Source organism: Myodes glareolus, chromosome 19, assembly GCF_982192425.1.
Source record: "Myodes glareolus chromosome 19, mMyoGla1.1, whole genome shotgun sequence".
Classification (NCBI taxonomy): domain Eukaryota; kingdom Metazoa; phylum Chordata; class Mammalia; order Rodentia; family Cricetidae; genus Myodes; species Myodes glareolus.
In genome coordinates, this window is record NC_142044.1 from 51,044,751 (window position 1) to 51,072,145 (window position 27,395).

A 27,395-nucleotide genomic window follows, 5' to 3' on the forward strand; every position below is an offset into this window, starting at 1 on the left:
CACGACCGAGGCTGTGAGTGTGGCAGGACAGCGGGGCCTCCTAAGACACAAAACATACTTCCCAGCACTACACAGTCAGGGCCATGATGGCCAACTCAAAATACACCCAAGAGGGTGCTCCCAGTCCTGCCTCAAGGGCTAACGACACCTGGTGGGCTTCAGCGTGGCCAGTCAGCTAGTCTAGCGATACCTACTAAAGTATTGACACTGGGCAAGTTCTGAACAGACTGGAATCAGTGGTTAGACACCACAGTAAGTACAGGATGAGATCTGGAAAAGGGGGTTGGAGAGACAGGAAATAAGAGCTGGAAAATGCCAGGCTAGCTCTGGAAGATTTCAGACAATCACCCAGGTGGGGACATCTGGCCCTGGCTCCCCGGAACCAGGGATGATGAATGACATCAGGCTTCCAACCCAGGATAGCTACTGTACCCTTCTAGGTCTCAGGACACCCCAAGCCATACTCCTGCAGCAGCTCCACCCCACAGATTGTCCCAGAGCAAAGGTCAACCACAGCTCAAACCAGACTCAACAGCAAGAGGTCAGGTAGAGAACCAACAGTGTCTGCCCACCATGAACATGCCAGCCTCAAGGCCTTGGTCCACCCCAGTCTTCCTCAGAGGTAGAAAGGAATGCTGGGCATATGAGCATCTGCCAAACACGGGACAAAACTACCAAAGGAAGACTTTTTATTTTCAAGTTTCTATGGAGATATTACAAACATGTAGACTTAAAAGAACATTTGAAATTTTTAGTAACTATTTAGCTTTAAAATAAAAATATGATTAGGCAAAATAATAAATAATGCCATCCCAGGTGAACTGTTAAGTCAAGTGTGTCATCTACCTGGTCACACCACCCTCTCAAGGCCCCAGTGCCCTTATGTGCCTCGGGCTACAGCTCACCCAGCCTCCTAGTGATGCAGGAATGAGAGGGCCACACTGTCCAAATCTTCACTTTATTTTTAATATAAAAATGCAAATTTGGAAACCCACCCTGCCTTTCCCCCCCTAACATAATGCTTTACCTCTTAAAAATAAAAATAAAGTACTAATTCTATATACATCACATGTACCATACAAAAATGTATCCAAAGATCTATTGCTACCAAAGTGTTCTAAATTAAAACAAGTTACAGAAAGCCCCTCATTGTAAACAAAAGATTACAAGTTACAAAATCAAAGTACACACAGGCCAGTCATGTATATAACCACGCAACACATTCTGCTCCCACACCAAAGTTGAATTTTATGTGCCTGTATAAAAATGCATATCAATATACCTTTGCAAATTTATTTTTCATTATAAAGCAAATGAGTACACTTTCTACAATAAATAACCCGCTGGGAGGCACGCCTGCAGGAGTCAGGGCGGAGCAGGAGACTCACGGCAGACAGGACGATGAGAACAGGCCCTGCCCGGCAGCAGCTGGCGGGACATTTTTGGTGATTTGCAAGTGATGCACACAGCATAAATTTATTCCCTCTTTGCACAAAGTACCATTCAAAATAATGTCATTTTCTTTCTTAAAATACACATTTGTCATTGTAAATTTACATCCCGTCTTATTAAATAAGCGGTACTCTGTGTAAAGAGCATGATCTACAAAATTATTAAACATTCAAAAGTCTTTTAAAAAAAAAAAACTACAGATTAAAGTAAGTGAGGCCGCGGCACCACCAGTGGGAGACCCACACCGCACTGCTCGGAACACGCCTGCCCCACTTGCAAAGCGCCAAGACAAGATGGTTTCATAGAAAACTTGAAAGTGAAACCTCCCCCTCCCTGGGGAAAAAGAATTAAAGAACTACGCCTAGAAAATCAGAATAAGTTAAGTTCTGAACAATATACAAACATGTACAGCTTATCAACACTATAGACAAGGCTCCCGGCTGACTGTGGCTTTGGTCACTGCCTTTTGCTGGAAGCTACCTCAGTCAATGTCACTGAGGTCACTGGCTGGCTCTCCATGGACCCGGCTCAGATGATTCATGGCTCGATCAAATGCAATCCGCACGGCCTTCCGAATGCTAGAGTTCCTCCCTTCCATCATTTTCAGCTTGTCGATAGTCTCATCAACACCCAGAGGAACCATCTTGGACTTGGGAAGCCACTGCCTTTTAAAGAGAAGACAGAACATAAGAACCACCAACCCATTCTCACTAAGGGCGACCAACCACCAGGCCCTGTGTATAAAAAGGAACGTGGCAGTACACAACCCAATCTCCCTACATTCTGGGCCTCAGGCAGGATGGCTTGGGTGCAGTGTATCCACCAGTCCTGGACTCAGGACACCACCCTCTTTCCCAAACACATCCAAGTGGCTATGGAGAGAAGTCGGAAACATACAGCTGTGTACACAGGACAAGCCCAAGAATACATATATGTGATACACAAGGTGAGCCTAGGCACACACACATATGCACACAAGGGTTAAAGCAGAACAGATATGTGCACATAACATAGGTGAGCGAACCCTGGAACCAAGTAAGGAGGCATTCTAGGATGGAGGAACAGACTCCAGAAACAGGACCAGCAAGTATAAGCCTCACTGATGAACACTAGCTGCCAGTCAGGGCAGAGAGGAAAGGGGGAACTTGCTCAGTTTCCACAGGGAGCTATGAAGAACCTCCTAGTCCTAAGCACTCCCAGTCATTAAGGCCACATAAAAATCTGGACTCAACTAAATAAGGTCAAGATGTCAGCAGGTAACACCTGTCTTAGGATCTGAACCATAGCAAAACAGGGGTCCCTCAGTAGCTGAGTGAAGGCAGGATAGGGGAGATGGACAGGGAACTCCAGGAAGGGGGTGACCCTTGTGTCCCAGCAGAACAGTAGGGTCAGAAGTCCATGCAAGGGAACCTGGAGCAAGATATGAAGACATCCTGAGCCATTCTGGGATGTAGTGAGTGATAGGAGCTGTGAGGTAGAAAGTAAGCAGCACTCCTCAATCCCCATGGTGTCAATGAACAGTGCCCTTCTTAGACAAGGACCAGGACACAGACTACTTGGAGACAACCTGACTCAGCCTGGGTCAAGCCAAGCCCTGGGGCTAAAAGATCCCAGCTCTGCCTGAGCCACAGACACAACACTCACCAGCTTCTCTTATTGTCGAAAAATAAAACAAGGAACAGCTTCTCCTCAGACTTGGTCTGCATGTGCTCACCGATCTTCAGCACATCCAGGGGTGGGGCGGGGATGGTGACACCATTGTGGTGGCCAGGCACTCGTGGCATCTTGGGGTCAATGATCTGCCAAGGACAAGTTCCAATCACTCAGAGCATTCTCAAACTCAGGGCCACATGCCTTACAAGCTCACAGCCACTCCCACACCTGCCTCCAAAGCCACGACAACCACACATCCCTGGTAGCACAGGAACTGCAAGGTGCAGAGCATGCACTGGGGCCCCACCCCAGGGCCCAACAAAACGCCCTACTCACAGCCTCCAGACTCACCAGTGCTGGATAGGAGGGATAGCCGCTGCACTTGGCCCATACCACTTTCAGGGGCTCCAGGACAGAGGCAGCAGCATCAGTAGAAATCCACATGCTGTTCTGTCCCACCTCTAGAAAAAGGGGAACCCCAGAATCAGGACCAGCCGGAGAACCCCCAACACACCCAGCATAGCCACAAAGCCTGAGGGCTGACAAAAGTCCCACTCAGATCCCAGCTTCCCTAGCTGCTGGAGCAGGACAGTCCTATGGCACCACCTCGATCTAGGAGAAGCAAATTACCTCACTTCCTCCTGTGAAGAACAGGCCTAGAAGTCTATCAAAGGCCTCCCTGCCTCCCACCTTCCCCAGCTCTAAGACCTATGACTCTAGGTTCCCATTACCTCACCACACTTGAACTCTAGGGATGGGGTCCTTGGCATGTGCCAGATGCCTATTACACAACCAAACACCCAAATCCAAGTCCTGGCTTGCTCTACCACCACCCTGCTCTTCCAAGCCTCACTGAGTCCACCCGGCAGCCCCAGACACATCCCAGGAGTCCACCGTGTGCAACCCTCACTGAAAACTGCTGGTAACAGGTGTCCAGCCAGTCCCTGGTTCCGCTTCACAGCAGCAAAACAGCACATTAGCCTCTCCATGCTCAGAACCTCCAGCGCGTCCACCACACTCACTGCAGCCCGGATGGCCACACTAGCTTCCTTGTAATCTCTGACACACACAGAGCACAGCTGCCTTCACAGAGAGTTGGCCCCCACCCAAGCCCCATGCCTCAGGCAATACCAGGTGCTTTTATCCCTGGAGTTGGCTTGGCCCACTCTGACAGGAAAGGTATACACGGCATCAGCCCAGCAGGCTCCTCTCTACAGTGGTATTTTATTTATATTTTAATAAATAAAGCTTGCATGAAGACCAGAAGGTAAAACTAAGCCACTAGAAGCCAGGCAGTGGTGGCACACAACTTTAATCCCAGGATTGAGAGACAGAGGCAGATGGATCTCTCTGAGTTCAAGGCTACCCTGGGCCACTAAGATCAATGCAGAAACAGATCCAGGTGGTGATGGCTCACACCTTTAAGCCCAGCACTAGGGAGGAATACAGGCCGGGATGAGAGAGGAACTTGCTCTCTTTCAGTCTGAGGATTTCTTAGAGGTAAGAGCTCTCTAGTGGTTGGCTGCTTTTGCTTTTTTTTTTTTTTTTTTTTTTGGATCTTCTGGTTGAACCCACTATCTGTCTCTGGGTTTTTATTATTTGTGCTACACCCCTCCCTTACACTGTGGCCTGAAACTAGGAATCCTGCTGTGGCATTCAGTTGTCAAAGCAGATATATCCTGGACAGATCCTAACCTGGGCAAACCCCAAGATCAGGAATTACTCAGAACCAAGTATATCCTAGCATGACAAAGTCATTCCTCCCCACAGACTGTCTATACAATGTAGCCCACGGTATGCCTGAAGCCCTGTACAGCAAATCTCTGGTAAATAAGTTTAAGTTCACATTTAACCTTCTCAAATGTGGGGGCTTGACTCAGTTCCAAGCCACCAAGACCAGACTCTGGGAGACCTTGCCTCCCCAGCCATTGTATTCCAAAATGCCCACAAAAAAACTAGGGTACTGGGCTGGAGAGATGGCTCAGAGGTTAAGAGCAATGACTGCTCTTCCAGAGGTCCTGAGTTCAACTCCCAGCAACCACATGGTAGCTCACAATCATCTATAATGAGATCTGGTGCCCTCTTCTGGCATGCAAGCATACATGGAAGGAATGCTGTATACATAATAAATAAATAAATCTTTTAAAAAAATATATTTAAAACATAAAAAAACTAGGGTACCCCAACTTACCAGCTGCAATCCTGGCAGCCTTAGCATAGTTCCCGTTTTCAATACAAGATATCAGCTCACTGCGGTCTTCTAGTGTGTGCCTTCGCACAAGGGCAGGCTTCCCTCGCCCACACTTCGGTGTACTAAAACTTCGGGAGAAGAAGCAGAGATGAGTCAAACTGAGACTACAGTCAAGAGCCCCATGCCTGTGGCTTCATCCTACATCAGGTGCTGAGTTGTCAAGGGTATGGAGACCCAAGAAAAGTGAGCCTGTTCCAATGAGGGTGCTTGGACCACCTAACCTAGCTGACAGTTAAGGACACTTAATAGACAGGCAGGGCTATGCAGACCACAATCTCAGTAAGAGAAAGATTTGGGGAGTGGAAAATACAAACTGCAAGTTAATTATACACTAACTTAGATTAACCTTTTATATAGATTTACTTCTGACTCAGAAGGAACTTTCCCGGAATAGCGGGCACACACATCAACTAGATACTAGAACAGCCTTTCTTTCTCAAGGTTTTCAGATGGAAGCCACGCACCCTGCTTGAGGACAGGACCTACCTTGAGTCACAGAGCGGGCTGTTGCTGGAACAAATACTGGATTCAGATGCACAGCGCCGTCGGGGCGCAGCTTTTCTCCCCAAGACACTGCCCGGCTCCTGCTCGCATCTAGTACCCCCAAAGCCATTGGTGAGACCTGGAACACAAGAAGCAGACAGAGGCATGGTCACCTACCCCAAAGCAGTAGCTCTATCCCAATTTATTCCTGCACTTCCGCCTTCTTTAAAATTAGAACCTATTTTCCAAATAACTTTGCTTCTGTAAAACAGGGTTTCAAAGAGCTCAGGTTGCTCTGGCTTCCTGATCCTCCCGCCTCCGACCTCCTATCACACCTGGTTCATGTGGTGCTAGAGATCAAAACATGCCAGCTAAGCGCTCCACCACCTGAGTTACATCTCCAGCCCCACAAAGAACACTTTGTTCAGAAAAAACAGTATCTTTATTCTCATTCCGGTGACCTTAATGGACACAGACACACTGCTGAATGAAATAAGCACAACAAATCATAGTGAAAACAGTCAAGGACGTTCTACACACTCCACAAGTGATTCCAACAACTTCCATGAATGCAAAATAAAAAGAATTTGTTACCACTCCCCAAATTAACATATCACATGTACTTCTGTGAGCTTCCAACAAAGTCGGACTGTCCACTCTACAAGGAATGAGTGGTGTCTAGACAAGGACCCTCCAGTACCCTAGAGAGGTGGAACACTACAATACTCCACAAATACACATTGATACCTGTGGAACTTTAGGGAATAGTAAATAGAAAATTAAGTTTTAAAAGCAAAATAACAACAAAAACACCACCAAAAAAAAAAAAAAAAAAAAAAGCACTTGCCTTAGCATGCACGTTGGCCCTGCAACACCAGGAAGAACATTCCCACCTCCCCATAGGAAGCTGAACGTGTAGTGGCCAGATAAATGAATGTCTGGACAAACACAACCACATCATCTTGATATTTGAAAAGTACTTTAATACAGACAAATCTGAGTCAACGCAACTACCATATTCCTCCCACAGAAATCTAACTTCCATTTCAGTCAGTAGAAAAAGGCACAACCTTGGCCCCTGCACAGAGTTCCCTGAATCAGGAGGTTCATGCCCCCAGGCTATCTGCTTGTCTGGCTCTTTCTGGCTGCACCAGCTTGAAACAGGGAAGGGGACAGAAATGGGGGACTGGAAACACCTTTTCTTCATACATGCCCATCTTCCCACATCCTTAAAAGTGTAAAAAACTATTTCCAAAATAAAACATAAACTTACATTTTCTTAGAAATCTTTGAAGTGACTGTCTAGATTACAAGGTTTTCACTGCATTCTCCCACAAAACTCTGTGTAAAGGATCGGTTTATGCCGACAAGGCCTCTGAGAAGCTTCTTGTTTATTGGACAAGCAGGTCCCCATCACTGGCAAAGCAGAAGGCACATGACAGGGAAGAAGTCATACCCTACTCTTAAAGGGCCTTAAGGCCCTAGAGTTCTTATTCTTAGGAGACAGTGGAATATGCTGCTGCCTGGAGTGAGGGTGGGGGGACACCCAGACTTGGGTGAGCAGATTCAACACAGAGGCAGCCCTCCCAACCTGGATGGATTGACAGGGGGGCAGAGTCCTTGCTCCAGGACCTATAATTATAGAGAAGACTGCAAGGCCAGAATATTTGCCATTGCTAGGTTGAGCGGGTAGCAGCAGGCAAGTCGGAGGATCTGAAGGTCTTAGACAAGCAGATGCCCATCACTGTCATCTGTCCTAGGAAGAAGGCCCAGGATAGGCCCCAGAAGCAAAGCCCACGTACATTTGGTTTTGCCAGCAAGGATGGTCACAGCAAAGTACCTTGTCAGGGCCTAAACAGTCCTAGAAGAGGAAAAACTAAGGTTTATAATTCTAAGAAGGAAAAATATGATTGAATGTCTCTTTAGTTTTCCCAAGTGTTTAATTACCAAGGCATACTGCATCTGGGCCCCTAAGTTTACAGAAAGTTTTTCACACATTACATAAAAACATACAACACTTTGAAAAGAAGCTGGCACAACCACTGTGAAACTTGAGAAGCTTGCAAGAAAGACCCCTGAGGCCTACTGAGCAAAGCAGTTCTCCAGGCCTGTTTTCTAGAGGCTGCAGCCCAAACAAGGATGTTTTCATGGTCCACATTCTTGAGGGCTTCAAGGCCCTGGACATGTCCTGAGAGGCAATGTGAGTCAGAGACCAAAGCTTCAACAGCTCTTACAGTTACTGCCTAAAGAAGACATGGCTTTGACACAAAGTCAGGCATAATCCTCTCTGCCTCTCTCATCAGCTGTAGAATGGGGAACAAAGTGCCTGCCTAGCACTAAGGCTTACTGTCTAACATCACACACACCCGCCACCACCCTTGACAACCAAAACAAAAAAAATGAGATGGCTCCTGGACAGAGTCAATGACCCCCAAGCACATGTTGCAGAGGGTTCTGTTGTCTACAAACACCAAGGCTGTGCCCAAACACCTTGCTCAGGCCCAGGGGATACCACAAATGTGCTGCTGTAATTAAGTCCCAAGGTAGGTCCAGACCAAGACTTAACTACCACCATTTCTCTAAAACCTCCCCTTTGACAACTGGGGTACATAGAGTGGCGAGTAAAGGACCCCCACTCTGAAAAAAGTTCACACCCACAGCCCAGGGAAGAGTTCCAGGTGGTCTACTTGCAAAGCTGAGGCAGGCAGGTAGCAGAGTAAGGGCACGATCCTTTCTATCCTGGACTCCCAACCTGCATGATGCCAAGAACCCACAAGGCTGAAGCCAAGTGAGAATATCAGGTCTGGTAGGAAGGACTGACTAGCCTCTCCGCCCTCTACAGACCCCTCATGGCCTAGATGTGCCTCAGAGTGTGGCCACTGTGTGCATCCCTGCTTCTGCTCCCACCATTGACTCATCTGAAACATGACAGCACAGGACCGTGCTGCTCAAAGCTCCAACTTGTTCCCACCTATTGCACATCAACAAGCTTATGTCCCATCTGGTGGTAGCAGAAGTATCTATTATCCCTGATGACACTTTACTTTGTTGCCTCCCAAAGAATCACACAATAGGTGCATCTGTCAACCTTTCAATAAAAGCACAGCAAACACCCACCCACCACCTGCATTTCCTGAGTATGATCTATGAAGACACTGCTGCACATGGCCAAGACAGGCCAGAGACCAGGCCAAAACATCCAGCAGGACTTCTCAGTTGGCTCAGCAGGCATTTGCACAGCTACCAACAAGGCTAACAATGCTTAATAATCCAAGAGAAACTGAAAAAGAAAGAAGGGAAATCAGGTAGAGAACAAAGAAATAAAAGATGCTAACAACCAAGTAAGGAGCTCTATTTAGGCCCCATTTTAGCCACTGCTGCATATACAGTCCCTTCAGACACCTAGCCCAGGCTGCCCTAACCATAGCCCCCAGTCATCATAGGCCAGTTTTGGATGTGCTCAGGACGTGGCTCAACTGCTGGATTATGTTGTCCAAGCTACGGCAGGTTGTGCCAGATTAGGCATTCCTTGCTTCCTTCACATCTATCCACCAGGAAGAACTGAGGCGCCGAAATGTCTGCTCAGGCACCAGAGCTCCTCTCATTGCTGGGCTGACTTAGAGGGGTGGGCTGGCCAGGGATAGAGTTCCTCCAAGGGTAGGTGTCTGAGTGTCTGTTTAAAAGATGGCTCAACAGATGGTTCCAATGTGATCCTCAAAAACTAGGAGCAAGGCAGCGAAGGCTTTGTATTCCAAGAGGCCATTAGCAGAACTCCAGTCCAAGTCGAGGTTAAGAGAAAAGGATTAGGATCCAAAGAGTGAGCTACCCAAGCACATTAGTGTTTAACTGAGAACCTGGAAAACAGTGAGAACCATTTAGTCTGACTGTAAGGGCAGGAAACATCTCCTGCCTCAACAGTCTATGGCCATGGAAGACATTTAGCATGCTTACCACCACCACCCATTTCATTGAGAATTTTCACATCATGAGTATCAAAGTAAGATGTGACACAGGTCCTGGCCTGATGGTCCATTGATGGGAATAAACAAGCAGTCAGAGTAGAGAACATACGACACAGAGCCAGCTCCAAAAAATGTGATACCCATAAAATGAGTCACACCATGCTCTGCACTGCCCACATTCTGCCCGTCCCGCAGGCATAAGCAGTGAGCCCTTGAGTGGGCAGTTTTAAAATAAATGAGTCCATACTTAATCTAACTTGGAATCTTGCAGTGCACTGATGAGCACCAGAGAATTCCCTAAAAGTTCACAGTGCCAGATGAACCTGGAAAAGATCAGAAGGTTCTGAATACTCCAAGTCCTCAAACAGCGAAGAACTGCAACTTGGAACAAGAAATCCAGGTGCGCAGAAAGCACCAGAAGGTTCAGGAGGAGGCGCAGCCAGCACCGATGGTAGGATGGGCCCATTCAGCCCGTGCCTGGCCCACCATGGGCCAGGCAGATGTAGCAGTGGACGCCTCCTGCTCCTGAGGGTCAGATCTTAGTGCTAATAAGGCTCCCGGCTGCTCAGGAGTGCGCTTAGGAATTCACCATGCATCCACTGAAATCTACTGCCATTCTGGAATAAGAAAGCAGAAATCTCCATTTCAGTCAGGATCAAAGGCACTGGGGTCACATGTACTAAAGGTCTATAGTTAAGACTGTTTGGGACTCACCGTTATCACTGAGAACCCCAAAAGAACTTCACTCAGATGTGCAAATAAGTAACATCTCATGAACTCCATGGTTAACAGCCCACAGGTGACAAATGGTCTAGCAGAGCCCATATGGCCAACTGGGCAGCCTGGCAGAAGATGCCAAGTACACAGCAAGGGCTCTGTACAGCAGCTACGTGGCGAGAGCTAGTGTCCTGCAGGGTCAACAGACTCTGCTGCTGATAGATGTGAGCCTTGAGGAGGTAGAAAGCTATTTCCACTCCATCCTGTGCACACATGTCACCTGGTACTGAGACACTCACTGAGCAATCTCCTAGCACCAGAGGACACCATACCATGACTAGCAATACAGGACTTCCAGTGAGCTCAAACAGGCACCAGAGTCTTTCACTAAACATGGCTAGAAAAAACTAAATCTATAGTTATACAAACTCCCAAGAAGTGAAACAACTTTAGCATCAATCTTTACTTCCAGTGGCACATTAAAATGACTTCATAGAAACTGGGTTTTATCAGGAGCTCAAGCGATGGCTCTGCGATTAAGAGCACAGCACTGCCTACTCTTCCAGAGGACCCGGGTTCAATTCCTAGCACCCACATGGCAGCTCACAACTGTCTGTAACTCCAGTTCCAGGGCATCTGACAGCCTCACACTATCATACATGCAGGAAAACACCAATGCACATAAAATAAAAAGTAATAATAGTAATTATTATTACTTTTAAAAAGAAAGAAATTGGTCTTTATTAAATTTTAAAATGTTATCAACTCATCAAAATAAGAGAGCATTGAAAAAGAAGTTTCTATAAAATTACTGAGTACATGAGCTGGAGAGATGGCTCAGCAGTTAAAAGCTGCTCCTCCAGAGGTCCTGAGTTAAATTCCCAGCAACCAGATGATGGCTCACAACCATCTATAGTGGGATCTGAGGCCCTCTTCTGGCATAAAGGAGTACAAGCAGATAGAGGACTCATACATATTAAATAAATAAATAAGTGCTTAAAAAACTGCTGAGTACAAAGTAAAACTTAAATTAGCTGGGCCTATTAGTACAGGCCTGTAATCACAGCTGAGGTAGGATGCTAAAGAGTTTGGGCCTGGTTAAGTTCTGGAAAGGTTCAAGGCCAGTCTGCTCAAAATGTTTAAAAAAAGCATCAGCAGGGTGAGTCAGTGAAAAGATGCTTGCTACACACATCTGATGCTTCTTTGGGACTCACTTGGCTGAGAATTTTCTGACCTACACACACACACACTGGCATGTATGCAAACATAAATAAATGTAAAAAAAATAAAATAAAAAGGGCTCCATGCTAAACAACTTGCCACAAGGATTCTGGCAGTACCTGTGCCAGATCAATCTGCAGTACCTGTGCATGGAGGGAGGGGAGAATCCTCAGCCTCACACACACAAAAGAAATAAAATTTGTGGCTAGGTGGTGGTGGCGGCACACATCTTTAATGACAGCACTTGGGAGGCAGAGGTGGATCTCAGTGAGTTCAAGGGCAGCCTGGTCTACTAAGGAGTTCCAGGCCAGTCAGGCTAGGCCAGGTCAGCCAGAACTTACACAGACAAATCCTATACCCCAAAAAAAAAAAAAAAAAGGAAAGTAACAAAGAAAGAAAATTGTAAGAAGTTATTTTGCAACAAAAATCACCATTTGTTGCCTTTAGCAAGAAATTCTCTTCTGGGTGTGGTGCTTCAGGTCCTTCAGGGACCCAACATATAGACAGGAAGAATGAAGCGGTGTCAATAGCCCACTGACAATACCAGGCCAGCCTGTTCTACTAAACTCTCTGACCTGACCACCTGGCAAGGTTCCAGAAAACAGAATTCACTCATCAGCAAGACCGATGTGTTGTTCCCTGCTGACATGCAATTTCCTTAGTCGTGGTTTGAATGAGACTAGACCCCAAATAGAGCCTATATTTGAATACTTGGTCCCAAGTTGGTGGAACTGTTCAGGAAGAATTAGAGGTAGGAGGCCTTGTAGGAGATGTCACTGGGATAGGTTTTCAGGCTCAAAAGCCCAAGTCATCCCCAGTTAGCTCTCCCTTCCTCTATCTCATGCTTGCAGATCAGGTATTAGCTCTCAGCTAATTCTCCAGCACCGTGATGGTGATGGACTCTAACCCTCTGGAACCATGAACAGTAAATTAAAGTTATTCTTTATAGCAATAGGAAAGTAACTGAGAGAGCCGGGACCAGGACTGGAGTATTCCTGTGACAGGCCTGACCATGCTGCTTGGTGAAATAATTCAGAAAACTTCAGGACTTTGGACAAGAAAAGGGGTTGAACATTGTAAGTAGGGCTTAATGGGTACCCTAATTGAAGCTTGGAAGACAGTAGTACTGAGACCAATGTAGACTACGGAGGCCCAGTTCAAGATGTTTCAGAAGGAAATAACATTAGCAACTGGGTGAACGATCATTCTTAAGATATTTTGGCAAAGAACATAGCTGCTTTTGTCCTTGTACTAAGAATCAGCCTGAGACTAAATTAAAATGTGGAACTAAGTTTTGGGGCAGAAATTTCACCTAACCATGCCACTGTTAACTAGTTTTTAGTAATCACTCTTATGTATGTCTACAACAAAAAAGAACAAGTGGGATAAAAAGAAAATACAGTTTGAAGAGAACAAGGACACCACAAAAATCTAATGTTGGAGCCAAGGCTTATGTAGAAAGATAAGAAGAAATGGAATAAAGTGAGTGGTAGCCTTAGGATGAGATTCTACTCAGCTAATCTGCAACTTGTGGGGGTAAGGAGGGAAAAAGGCCTAAGGAATTATCTGTTCCTAAAGAGCAACAACAAAACAAAGCTTATGCCAATGTAATTCAAGCAGGGAGAGGTTTCATCCCAAGCTGGTGGCCTAATTTAGTTCTTCAGTTTGGTGGTTGACTTTAGTCTTGGAGGATACAAGAGTAAAGGAACCACTAAGGAAAGCCACTGAGTTCAGGAATGTGGTACAGAGGAATTCTTGCACGGGGAGGTCCAGAAAGGATATTGTGCAAAGCTCTGAAAGAGAAGCCCGGATTGTGCTGGAGCTCAAGATACTGAAGTTGCTCAAGTCATGGGATGTCCACCAAGGAGAGCTGCATACACAGAATGGAACCAGTCCATGAGAGAGATGCGTTTTGCAGTCAGTAAAGCTAGAAGGCAAGCTAGAACCCCTTTGACACAGCACATAGAACTATATGATTTGGTGTTTGCCCTGGTGGGTTTAAGGCTTGCTTTGGCCCAGTATTTCTTCACTATACTCCCTTTCCCCTCTTTTAGGAGGTAATGTTAATGTGTGTTCTGTACCATTATATGTTGAAAGCATGTGAAATGTTTATTTTGATTTTATAAGGGGTTAAAATTAAGAGATTGCCAAGAGTCTCAGAAGAAACTCTGGACTTCTAAACTGTTGAGACTGTGAGACTATGGGGATTTCTTCAGAAAGACTAAAGGCATTTTGCATTGTGCTATGGCCACAAGCCTACAGAGACCCAGGGAGTAGAATGTAGTAATTCCAATGAGAATGCCCCTCATAAGATCATATATTTGAATGTATAGTCCCCAGTTGGTGTAATTGTTTGGGAAGGATTAGGAGGTGTGACCTTGTTGGAGGTGTGTCTCTGGGAGTGGATTTTAAGATTTCAAAAGCCCAGGCCATTTCCCAGTTAGAGTTCGCTCTCCTGTTTCCTGGCTGTCTCTCCTCTCTCCACCACTCTCAAGCTTACAAATCAAATGTAGGCTCTCAGCTAATTCTCTAGCATCATGCCTGCCTGCTGTCATACTTCCTGGAATGATGGTGATGATGGTGATGGACCCTAACCCTCTAAAACCATGAGCCGCAATTCAATGCTTTCTTTTATAAATTGCCTTCACTATGGTGTCTCTTCACAGCAATAGAAAAGTAACTTAAACACTTATCTAGGTATGACAAGATGACAGAGAATAATAACCAAGCTTTAATTCAGGACCAAAACCAAAAGTTTCTAACAGAAAGGAAATGCTGAAAATCTGATGCTGGTACCAAAAGGTGTAATGACAGTCACTATTCAAGAACTGTAACACCGCCCTTTCACACTACTTTATCTGAGGGTCAGATAGAAGGCTGTGAGAAAACCAAGTCAGCATTATTCAGGCACAGCACAAGGAATTTTCATGGAGATGCTATTGGTATAGGCACACATGGCAACATCTTGGGAAGTGAAACACCTCAGTTTAGTAGTGGGGCCTAGGTGATGGCTTAGCAGGTGAATTCTCTTGTTAACCCTGATGACCTGAGTTGAATCCCACATAGTGAAAGGAGATAACAAACCCCCCTCCTCATTTTCTCTAGATTTATTCCACCACCACTCCCATGTGTGTGCACACTACAGCATGCCCCAACCCAACCAAATACAGAAATAAACTAATTCAGCATTTTTAAAGATCTGTCTCCATTAGAAGGAAATAATCTCAGCAGTAAATGAGATGTGTTTTTGAGTGTGATTACATCAGGCTTGAGTAGTACAATGCGTATGTACTAACAAGATTAAAAAAAAAACTGGAGAAACATTAAAATATTTCTTAAGCCAATGTTGCAAAGTAATGAAACGACAGATTATTTTCAGAGTACCCAGGGGACAAAGCAGTCTTCAGGAAAGAATGGTTCAGGTTCAAATCTAGGGTCCTGGGTTAGTGAGAACTGACCTCAGAAGACACACACACACACACACACACACACACACACACACTGGGGTTACTAAGTGTCAGGTGTGACCATTGGCAGGTTACAGTCTACACACATACATGTACACAATATTAAAGGTACTCAATCAAACCACATTCAAAGTTGCACTTGATGTGTGAAAAAATACAGGAAAGGAGAAAGGGGACAAAGGAGGGGCAGAGCTGCTGTGCTGCCAAGAGGCTGAATGGCCACTGCCTGAAAACAGCTCACAGCTTTTGAAAGAGAATCCATGTTGTCTATCTTCATCTCTAGAAATGAGAATGCTTCAAAACCAAAAGCTCAGTACCATGGCTACATATGCACAGATCCCTGGAGAGGCAGCAGCCCCTGACATTTACCTGTATCCAGGCGCTTTCCCGGGGACTCCTCCTCCACTTCGGAGTCTCCACATGTGCTCCTCGACCTTTTCCTTGGCTGCAGTAGAGTCTCCAACCTCGGAAGGACTACAGACAAAAAGGTTTTGGTCCCTAGCTGAGGAGAAGTTGGCTGGGTTTCAGTGTTCTTGGCAGACTTTGGGGGGCTTACACTTTTCGATTTGCAGAAGAGAACAGAAGTGCGTCTGTTTACATCGCTTGATGGCTCCGCCACTGCGGAGGCCGCCGCCGCCGGCACATCGCCACTACTGGCGAGGGTGGGCTCTGGAGGGTGTCCGCTTACCAGTGCGCTCTGAGTGCAAGTGCTATGTGATTCATTATCAAATGTGACTCTTTTGAATAGTTTACTCTGCTCGGGGTTGAGTTCTACTGGTTTGAGGGTTGGTGGTTCTGAATTAGTCTCCGAGTTTGAAGGAAGAGGTAATGCATCTGATGGTTCAAGTTTAGGGGGAGATTTATCTCCTGAAAAAATTATAAATAAAGTGATTTTGAAAACTGAAGATTATAAAATCTATTATAAAACTTATATAAATGTGAAGTCCACCAAAACACTAATTCAATTAAGGAAACAGCATCGCACACAATGGTCTGCTGAGCAGTGAGCAGCCTGGGGCCGTCAGGTAACACTGTGTGTGTTTCCCTAACCAAAGACTGTGGGCCTGTTGTTCTAAGCCCAGGTGCACAAGTTACTTTCTGAAAAAAACTGTGAGAGAGTATTTCTCACACAGCAATATTAAAACTCTCATCTGAGTTCAGGACAATTTCTGCATTAACATTCACTTACCTTGAGGAAAATTAAACAGTCACAGAACTAAGGGAGCCTTGAAAGCTTCCCATAGCACTATATTCTGTACCACAAGGTGGCAAAGACATAGAACCCAAATATTAAATTGTCTGACCAGGGCTAAGTCAAAGCCCAAAGCGGAGAGTGACTGGGGAGGACTCTTGTGGAGCCAGGAGCATCTCCCACTCCCTGAGAGTACACAGTCTACCAGTGAGTCCCATTCTCATAGCTTTAAAATTATTTCAACCTCTTTAGAAAGGAGTTCACAAATTATCAACATGGGAGTGAAGAGCTGGCTCAGTGGTTAAGAGCGCTTGTTGCTCCTACAAGAGACCCAAGTTCAGTTCCCAGCATCCACATGGCAGCCAACAGCTATCTGTAACTCCAAGTATAAGGAATCCAGCGCCCTCTTCTGGCCTCTGTAGCACCAGACATGAATTTGGTGCCCTTCCATGCAGGTAAAGCACTTATACAGATAAAATAAAACTTAAGAAAAATTTACCAGCATGAACCAATATGGACCTGACATCTTAATCTTAAATTCAAACTCCAGAGAGAAGTGTCTCCCTGTCTTCACACACACAAAAGCTCAAGGAACAGAATGGCAGTGAAGCCCATGGTATAAGGTTAGGCCCTGCTGGGCTAACTGATAAGGGTTCTTTCTGGACAGATTGATTCTGAGAGTCTCCCTACAAACAACCAAGAGCATCGATTTAAACAATCCAAAGTAGCATACATTAATTAGTAGGTGTGGTCTTTATCTTATTCAAACTACAAACTTCCCACAAAACATTTGCACTATGTCACAATACTTTAAATTAAAAAGTCCCTTTGAAAATGAAAAGCTACATAATTTACAAGTTCCACTTATGTCTCAGGGTCACTTGATGAACTCAGAACAAATGTTCTAAGCCAAAGAAGTTCTTCTAAGGACCTCCAATCAGGAGCACAAAGCTGAGAGTGACACCAGACAGAAAACAGCCACTCTTGCAAGTGAGGTGGCTTTGGGCTAAACGTGTGCACGTGGAGCCTGTTAAAGGCGACTGGTGGAAGCACAACCTCAACAAAACGCCTGCTATTTACGAGGTCTTTTGTTGAAAAGCTTTATCCAGGAGATAAGAGTGCATAAAACTCATGCCACAGGAGCCAAGAAATCTGTACTCGGAGATTAAAATTCCGATGAAATGGAAATGCTGAATCTTGAATCACTGGCATGTTGGATGATGACAAAATTCTTCCTGCCCACTTTGGTTAGGTTCATGAACCACTTTAAAAGCACAGAATTTGCACAGCACACAGGAACACTGAGAAGATGGGATCAGAAACAGTGCAGAGTCATGCATGGCACTCTTGGTACACATCAACGTGAAAACAGAAATCACTGACACTGGTGGTATACAGGCTGGCATAGGAGCATATGGCTAGGGCAGGTGACCACTTACTTTCAGTGCATAATTTGCCTCCTGCCTCCTCTTCCTCCTACCTGAGTCATCTTACACAGACTGAGATTTCCAATGTCCAATCCAGTCCTATGGCCTCTTCAGGGCCAAGACTAATGGGCAGCCTCAATAAGTACTAGAAAAGCAGAAATCGGCCCACACACCAGAGGGCCTCCTTGCCCAGGACTTCAGGCACTGAAGATCTGCCATCCATTTTCTCCACAGCTAAGAGGTAACAAAGACCCATTTTCTGCCCCCGGCTTAACTTTCAAAGTCACTACTGCCAAGACAACAGGTGAACATGCCGGCCCTTGAGCACAAGGCCTCCACCACATTCCATGATTCCCAACCAATGTCTAAATCAAAAGTTGCCTGCCTGCAAGAACTGCATGATTTGTGGTCCCCTCCACACTCAAGCTGTTCTCCCTGCTCTGTGGCAGGCAGGCCGTGAGTAGCTGTCCAGGTTCCCAACCACTGCTACATAGTTGACTGACACACACTAGATACAGGAGGCTACACAGAGACCTAAGTGAAACATGATTTCCAGTAGCCATGGGGTCACGTGGACCACTAAAACTCTGTGATCCTCAGTCCCCTCACCACGCTGAGAACTAACAACACCTGAGACTGATAGGTTCCTTGATAAGTGAACCTTCACAGCAGCACACCGGGCAGGGCCAGCACCACAGCCAGCACTGCCATCGGGTGCCTCAGGCAGAAATCTCAATGGCAGTCAATATACAAATGCAAAACATTTTCATTTTCAAAACCTCACCGTCTGCTAACAAATGGATGTTGCTTAACTACATGTTCCATTAACTTTCAGAATCAACACCTCACAACTCAAACATGAGTATGAATGTCAGTACTCAAAAAATCCCCAGCCAGAACTAACAGCAGACAGCAGCAAGGCAAAAGCTGCTCACCTTTCTCACATGCTGATCACAGATATCTACTCAGGACCAGCTAGCAAGTCCCTGTGGGACCATGATTCTCTACATACAAGGCCACCAAGCCCACTGACTGCTTCCACCAAAGACACAGACAACTCCGAATACCACAGCAGAGTATATGGAGACATTCCAACAAATGGCTGGAAACTGCACTATCCCCACCAGCAATCTACCTCCTGCTCCCTTCCTCTGCCAGCCCTGAAGGAGCAGAGTTTACACTGAGTTCAATGCTGAATGTACATGAGGTATACACAGCAGGAACAGCACATAACTAGCTGTAAGCAGTGATGCCCTATTTAGGGTACTGATCTGGACCAGAGTCTTCAACAAAAAACACACCCCACACCTTAGCCATAGGCAAGGTGTAAGCCCCATTCACCAGCACATAGACTTTGGTCTCCCCAACGCTCCTAGTGAGCCCACTAAATTCCAATAAATATAAAGGTCTATGAGCTCAAGCTTGTCCCACGGGCTTATCATGACCCCATGTGCCCCTCAGCATTCAACTGGCTGGAACTCTTCAACCTCAAGGTCAGGATGGAAGGTCTTCTAACAAACAGCCTGCCCCTTGTACTAGCAAGCAGAGCACATCAACTGCCCAAGCCAACCAGGACCTATTTCCTTCCTCAGATGTTGGCTTTTTGGGCTTGGCTCCCAACAGCTATACTGCTAATGTTTCCTTTAATGTAAACAACCTAAATGTCACAAAACACAAAAGTGTTGTTTAATTACAATTTAAGCGCGAGACTGTTTATTTTACATTAAGGAATGCCTTCCTAAGTGTGAAAAAATCTACGGTCATTCTCTAAAAATAACAGATTTTTCTCTTTCTAATTGGTCACAAGGTTTCAGGGCCCTATGTGGTCTGGAACATGTTATGTAGACCACGTTGACCTCTAAATTATTTATAGAGTTCTACCTGCCTCTGCCTCTTGAGGCCTGAAAATAAAGGCATTTATGACTGTGCCCAACCATAACACTCCCTTTGAGAAGAATGCGCTGAACTATATAGTATTTTGACTTTGGGGTTCTATCCCAAGGCACATGGGACAATTTCATATTTCTGCTTCTGTTGTCCACAGCAATATTTATTCTCCCTGTTGTCTATCTGAAACTCAGTCTCTTTCAGGGGACCACCTTCACAGCTCTGCCTCATAAAGGACTGTCAGGCTGCTTCCTTCTCCATTCATCTTTCCTCTCGGCTAAAAGAAAAATGCTCTTTCTTTGAGTTTTAAACACAGGCCAAAGCAATTCTAGGCATTTGCTTCAGCAATCACTAATATGCCTCCTCTAGAGGCCCCCAATAGTACAAAGCACCAGATCTGGTCTTCAATGGCACTGCTGGCTCTTCCTCTGAGTTGAGAAACTTGAAGTAAAAATAAGACCCTTAGTCCTGTAAAACCAGCACCAATGAGGGAACTTTTGAGGGAGAAAAATGAAATCCTGCACACAGCTGTAAGGAGAGGTCAGGTTTCTCTTTCAAAAGCAAGCCACTGTATTATCAGTGAGCTGTCTTGCCAACAATCTTTCTCCCTAGATGACTATTCAGAACAAATAATGTACAGATCACTGAATGGCTGGACCACTGGGTCTTCCTCAGCCAGTTCTAGCAGTGGGAAGTGGAGCCTGCAAAGGGCTACCAAGGGAACCAGGCAATGGCACTATCTGTGACTCGCCCAGAGTGCGAAGAACAGCGTTATCTCATACGCACCTGTCTGTCAAAGGTCCCATGAACAAATGGTACCTTTAAAAAAGCATAGATCCTCCAACAGAGGCAGAGGATTGGCATGTGCTGGTGATAAACCTTTCAGAAAATATGAGGAAAATGTGTCACACACTGAAGACTAAAACCTTTACTGTGTGGACCCAGCAAACCTGTTACCTAATGGTAAGGCAAAGGTTATATGTGAAATTTACAATTGGACACACTGAAAGTAAATTCTACGGCCAGGAAAACTCAGGGACATTAGCCAGCATTCGGTTGGCTGCCAAACACAACCATATAAAAGAAGCAACCAGAGAAAGGGTGAGTACACTACAAGATTGTCAAGACAAAATGAAACTTGGTACAAACATACTGAAACTATGTCATTACAAGGAGCAGGTCAGAGCCACATCTACTGATGCAGACAGTAATACAGATCAAAATGCAAACTACAATTGCATCTGTCTTGGTTTCTGTTGGGCTTTTTGTTAGTTTTGTTAAAGATATATTTATTTATTATTATGTATTCAGTGTTATGCCCACATGTACACCTGCAGGTCAGAAGAGGGCATCAGATCTCATCACAGATGGTTGTGAGCCATCATGTGGCTGCTGGGAAGTGAACTCAGGACCTCTGGAAGAGCAACCAAGTAAGGTGCTCTTAATAGCTGAGCCATCTCTCCATCTGTCTTGTTTAATGTTTTTCTATTCCTATTTAGATGAGGCAGGAAAAATACACAGGGAGATCAGAAGCCAAACTGCTAACAACAGAGGCACAGGGAAGGTCTTATTCTTCTTCCCATTTCATGGAACTAAGATGTGGTGGCTGTGAGGCAGGTGAATTAAAAGGGTGTTAGGATTCTCTAAACTCTCCCCAACTAGATGTGCACACACGTACACGCACACACATTCCCCCCCACACACACACACACACAAAGGCCCACACACAATGGCCTTCTTAGCAAGCAGGTACCCCATTGGGCAGATGAATCTCTCCTGTATCTCCTTCCACCTCATCCTAACATCCCACCTGCCTGGTTCTTTCCCCAGATGTCACTCAATGCTGCTGGGACAAGATGGTGTCCACTGAAGGTAACTTAAAGGAAGGTCTCAGGCTGCTGAGGATGAGTCTGGGAGTAGGCCTGTGCCAAGAAGTACCTCAGTCTCCTTCCCACCCCTAACAGCCCAAAGCCCAAGGATCAAATGTATTCTGGAAACACTATTTTCTAAACGACTTCAGCAAGACAGCTTAGGAGTATAGGTGTTCACAAGGCCTGATACCTGAGTTCTATCCCCTGATCCTGTTAGCTGCCAGGAGAGAACCTGCTCACACTAGTGTCCTCTGACCTACACACACAAAGTAAAAACAAAGTTAGGCTGTCTAATTATCCAATACTCTGCCTCCATTTACAAACCACAACAAAGACATTTCTTATTCCTACCATCTTCAACACAGTATCAGATCTAAACTATCCTTTTAAAAGTCTTTCAGGCTCAAGTTGAGGAAAATCTCATTCCATGCCTTAAGCTTTATAAACTAAGTGCTAAAATACAGCACAGACAGCACCTACCAGAACATCCTTTCAGAGAGCAACAAAAACCTGGAAGGAATAGCCAGTGATCAGAGTTCTGTGACCTTCAAAACTTACAAAGTCATGGTTACTACAGAGCATCCCTCAGCCTGACAAGAGGCACCTTGTCCACAGGTGTAGCCCTCCCACCCCATCATGCTTACCTTCCTCCCCTGTGTCTGGCCCCAGTGGAGCAGCATCATCTTCAAAGCCTCCTGTACCTGCCCCTATGGATGGGGACTGGCTGTGCTGCTGGCTCAGCTTGTTTCGGAGAAGAGCAATCTCTTTTTTGAGCAGCTTTGCCCGTTTACTCCGTGAGCCGCTGGACTTCATGGAGCAGGTGAGGTCCAACTTGTCCAGTAGCTCTCTCAGCTGCTCCTCCAAGCCCATGTGAGCCCTGTTGGCTGGGTCCAGCAACCTGTCCACTGAACCAAAGAACAGACATCATCAGTCACCTGATCCTTGGGTACCTCTAAGAATAACACATTGTTCTCAACTATCCTTAGTCTGCCCATAGCCAAAGCTCCAGCTTCACATTTGATGTCACACACAGACTCTGAACCCTCATTCTGAACCCGTAAGGAGGCTGTTGCCACAAGGAGAAAAAAAAAAAGACTCCTAAAAGAGAATTTCTCCTCCAGTCAGCTAGGACACAAAGAAATAGTGTAACCACAGCAGAGGATATACAGGTAACTTATGTGGCCTCTCCTGCAACAGGACTCAACTCAGTTCTGCTGTGTAGACAACCCATTCCAAGTAAGGAGTACAAAGACCACCAGAAATGCACGAGACCCCCCCCCCCAGCACAGAAAGATGGACTGCCAACAGAAGAGACAGTGTGCAAACATGCTGATGTAAACTGTTTCAATTATCACCAAGGTCATCCTAGCTGGAGTACTTGCATATGAGTTACTGTCCATGGACACTAGGCTGCAAAGTCCACAGGTCTTCCCAAATTCTACCAACACTGACTACAGAAGTCCTCAAAACTTAAACCAGTAAAATGGCCAAAGAAATTCTTTAAACTTTGTGAAGATAAAACCAAAAGCAGCACAGGAGATCTGCCCAGACCGGGTAGCTGGTCCAGGAACCAAGTCCAGCTCAAGTGCCCTGTCTACAAGAACACTAATTAGCATGGGAACATGAACAAATCCTCCAATGCACTGACTCAAGACTTATAGTTACACTATTTCTAGCAAAATCTCAAAGTTAATGCCTCAAATACATTCAAGTAAACAATTTTTTTTAATCTGAAACACCAAAAATAAATTTAAAAAAAAAATAACAAGGTAATGTCCTAGCTTTTCAAGGTTCATTTCTTTCTGTTCTTTGGTTGTTGAGACAAGGTCTCACTATGTAGCCCAGGCTGTTCAAACTTACAATCCTCCTTCCTCAACTTCCTGAGTACTACAATTTCGGTCATGAACTACCATAACCAGTTTGTCTACTTCTTTTTCAATAGGACCAGTATCTTCATTATAGTAGGGCTCAGGATAGTGGCAAAGGTACCCAGAGCTGGCCTTACCATGGATCACCCTTTCTTTCTACTCCAATCACTGAGGAAGAAAGAGATTTGTACTTTCCATTACTTTCCTCTTTGACAACAAGCCTGACATAGAAATTTATTAAGCAATGACAGAGTCAGTTTCCTGAAAGTGCCAACTTTGAGGTCTCCAAACACTGTCCATCTAGAGAACATGGAAATTAGAAGCTGTGGGGTCAAAGACTCCCACATGTCACAGGCTCCTCTGTTTCTAAGGACAGCCAACACCACCCAGAGCTCAATCACATTCCCAGAATCCACAAAAGACAGAAGAGGCTAGAGCACCAGCCTTGCCTCCCACACAGCCTGGAGAACAGAACACGGATGTATGTAAAGGAGTGAGGGTCACTCTATAATCCTGGGGGCTATCAGATCTAGCATACTGGACCTAGCTAGGCTGCAGAGATCTGTTACCTCTGTATGTGTGTGTGTATGTCTATTTTTCCAAGACAAAGCCTCATGTAACCCAGGCTAGCCTTAATTCACTACGTAGATAAGATGATCTTGAAATTCTAATCCTTGTACCACCATGCCCAGTTTTGTGCATGCTAGAAATGCAAAATCACAGATTCCAGTCTGCATGTAATCATTTTCTAATTATACTTTTTGGACCAGTTTTGTTTTTTAGACAGGGTTTTAGGAGGCAACTCATGCTAGCCTGGAAATCACCACAGTCCAGACTGGCCTTGAGCTTGTGGCAAACCTACTCTAGCTTCCTGAGTGCTGTGACTACAGATGTGTACCACTACATACTATCTGGAATTCTATCTATCCTGTATGTCCCATGGGGGCCTAAGTACTGCCAAACAGTCTCTCCAGGCCAGACACATAGGAGGCCAGAAGTCAGGGGACCTTTGAAGGCCCAGTGGAAAAGCAAAAGCAGAATCAGAATCAGGACACAGTAACCAGCTGGACATAAAGAAGGAAAAGTACAGGGAAAACAGTCAGTAAAATCCCATCATCTTCCTGGACAGGGAATAAAAGAAGAAAAAGGAGGTCAAAATAGGAACACAGGACTTCAGGCTTTGGTTAACAATTTTAAATACAGGAAAAATTCATGCTCCAGGGTGGACCACCAATCCATATGGACATTTACCTACTGAATAAACAATTAAAGGGCAAAAAGTTTACAAGAACTGATTGAAGGCCAGATGTGGTAGTATATATTTTTAACCCCAAAGTCAGTCTGATACACATATTGAGTTCCTAGCCAGCTAAAGCTACCCAGTAAGACCTTGTCTCAAAAACAAAAACGCCCACCCTGCTTGATGAGCAACACAACAGCATGTGCCTAGTGGAGCCCAAAGTACAAGCTGGAGTCCTGGAGGGTTAGGTCAAGCACTGAAGACAGGCCAAGGCTGGGCTCTCTATGAACACCAGCAAGCATCCAAGAAAAAGGGTCGGAGGCAAAGCCAATGTTAGCTCCTGCTTTTATTCCTCTCAGCTGAAACACAACTACCAATAGCGCCTTCTCACTGTGAGACCTCCTCAGAAGCAAGGTCAGGCCTTCGGGTATGAATCCTCAACTATCTTGTCTTCATAGATCGCATCATCTACATCTGGACTCAACTAGACATCTGTTTCTTTGCAGTGGGTATGTGAAATGTGGCAAGGCCCAAGAGAGATGTGCTGTGTATATAACACACATGGAGACAGGAAACAAAAGAGCACCCTCAGTAGCATTTATGCTGGCCGTATAGTGGAATCTTAACTCTATAGTCTGAGGGGAAATGCACCCGCCATCTTCCTGGATGCAGTGCTGGATTCTTACCTTCTTCCCAAGAGAAAGGCCGCCGAGGGGCTGCAACAGGTCGCTCAGGCAGATGCATTCCCGAGGCCTCTTCCAGGCCAATGCTGTCCACCTCACGCCGGGCCTGCCTCAAAACAACACCTCCCTGATCTCGCAGCCTCACTGCAGCTCTATAAAACACGGTGTCCTTGGCATTGTACTTCATGCAGTTATCTACAATGAGATTAAAATCCTCCTCAAACGCATGGAGGTTTTTATACCCTTGAGCTTCTAGCCTTTTCCTCATTGTGGCAAAGTCCATGGGGTGTTTAATGTGATCCAAATAATCTGGTACCTAATTTTAGAGAGAAAAATAAACACAAACCAAAGGAAAATCAAAACACAGTGCATGCCATCTATACCAATCATACCTTATACACACAGCCGCCCCCCACCCCAGACTAATTTCACATAGCAACACTATGCCAATCCAAACCTAGCCCAATTTTTGCAGGAACCTTCCCAATCCAGTTCTTTGAACTCCAAGTACATCAAGTGGAGTACCAGCAGAACTAACATCACCATAGCTAAGTTCTGAGTAAGTTTTCACCTAAGTTTTCACCTTAAGTTTTCACCTAAGCACTTTCAATGCTTTACAATGAAACATGATCTTTTACAATTAAAATATTATCCATTAAATATTAAACAATGCATTCATTAAATAATAATGCAAGTTAAGAATTCAAGCAACCTCTTTCCCAGTTACATGCTTACTAATTAAACAGCAGTATAGATCTTGAATCACACATGAGACAGAACAGTGAGCCACAGCAATACGTACCTCCTTTAGACTCACGGGCTGGGCAAAGATTTTTGCAGGATCCTTCTCCTGAAGCTGTTCCAGGACTGAACGTAGCAGCACAGTCAGTGGTGTCAATCGGAGCTCCATAGCCATCTGCTCCACCTTCACCTGGCAACAAGAGCACACACTGTCTCAAAATGATTGTGGATACACCTCTCTTGGAGACCATGGCACCTCACATATTGCACAGCCACAGAAGCAACACCCCAACCATCAGCACAGAGCAGCCTACATGCAGGCCACCACCCTACCCCAAAGCGACTGTCTCTGTGCAAGGACATGTGCTTCTTCCAAGGCAGAGGTTTCCTTTAAAGCCCTTGCAGATTTAGGGGTAGCCACCCAAAAATGGTACCACAAAGATACCATAGGACCATCTTAGGATAGGGATGTGCTGTGGGGCAGGGACAGCAGTACAGAGTTAGCAGGTACACAGGGTCACTCTAGAGCATCTCCAGGAACATTCCACGTCAGCAAGAGGTTCATCCAGAGCCAGCCCCGGAGGCTGGCAGAACCCAAAGGCCTTACCTGCTCACGTTTGAGTTTCTCCCGCTTGCGCAGCAGCTCAATTAGCAGGCGTGCACGTTCTAGATCATGTCGCAGCCGCTGCCAGTACTTTAGCTTCTCTTTGGCAGCTTTCATCTCTTCGTCATTTTCTCTCTAAGAAGATTAAATAAAACTTCCCATCAGTCAAACCTAGATATTCTTCCCACCAGGGGTCTAAAAAGTTCACACAGGTTAAGACTAAAATGGTTACTTGAGGCCTATTCTCTTTCAAGAGTCCCTGTGAATGTGCTGTAACTAAGGTACAAAAGGGTCCAATATGGTCCATGGCACCAGGGATTCTTGGCTTGATCTCCAGGGAAAGGGGGTGTTGGAGGGAGCACAAGAAAGGAGATATACAACACAAGGCTGAACTATCCTGACTAGCAATGGAATATTACACAGGCTCAGTTCTGGGCTCAGCAGGTAAGGTGTAGGGATCACTTCTAACCCCTTAGAGACAAGGATGGGCACTGCAGTCACCAATCACACCTGTCTTCTCAGGTGACAGAGCAGAATACCAGACAGAACATGTCCTGACCTTGTCCTAACTTAGTTAGCAACCAGCACAGCCCCTCTACCCAAGTCATCAAAACCCAAATGCAGCACTGAAAAGACAGGAGACACAGTAGTAGGAAAGCAGTCTGATACACAGAAG

General features: G+C 45.4%; 1 protein-coding gene across 5 annotated transcripts in view; it reads right to left on the reverse strand.

Annotated features, from left to right (window-relative positions):
• Positions 1 to 672: 672 nt before the first annotated feature.
• Positions 673 to 27,395, reverse strand: part of Brd1 (bromodomain containing 1) — a 48,471-nt gene continuing 21,748 nt past the window's right edge. For 2 of the 5 annotated variants that reach the window (XM_085678863.2, XM_048444911.3), the window contains 10 exons: positions 26,723 to 26,854; positions 26,177 to 26,305; positions 25,378 to 25,690; positions 22,228 to 22,488; positions 15,576 to 16,073; positions 5,843 to 5,978; positions 5,297 to 5,424; positions 3,457 to 3,566; positions 3,097 to 3,251; positions 673 to 2,117 (listed from right to left, as the gene is read on the reverse strand). In XM_085678863.2, the coding sequence (XP_085534989.2) occupies positions 1,934 to 2,117; positions 3,097 to 3,251; positions 3,457 to 3,566; positions 5,297 to 5,424; positions 5,843 to 5,978; positions 15,576 to 16,073; positions 22,228 to 22,488; positions 25,378 to 25,690; positions 26,177 to 26,305; positions 26,723 to 26,854 (2,046 nt within the window). In that variant the 3' untranslated portion in view covers positions 673 to 1,933. Of the gene's footprint in view, positions 2,118 to 3,096; positions 3,252 to 3,456; positions 3,567 to 5,296; positions 5,425 to 5,842; positions 5,979 to 15,575; positions 16,074 to 22,227; positions 22,489 to 25,377; positions 25,691 to 26,176; positions 26,306 to 26,722; positions 26,855 to 27,395 lie in introns of those variants that run through there. The other 3 variants (XM_085678864.2, XM_085678865.2, XR_014997969.2) reach the window with 3 other exon arrangements.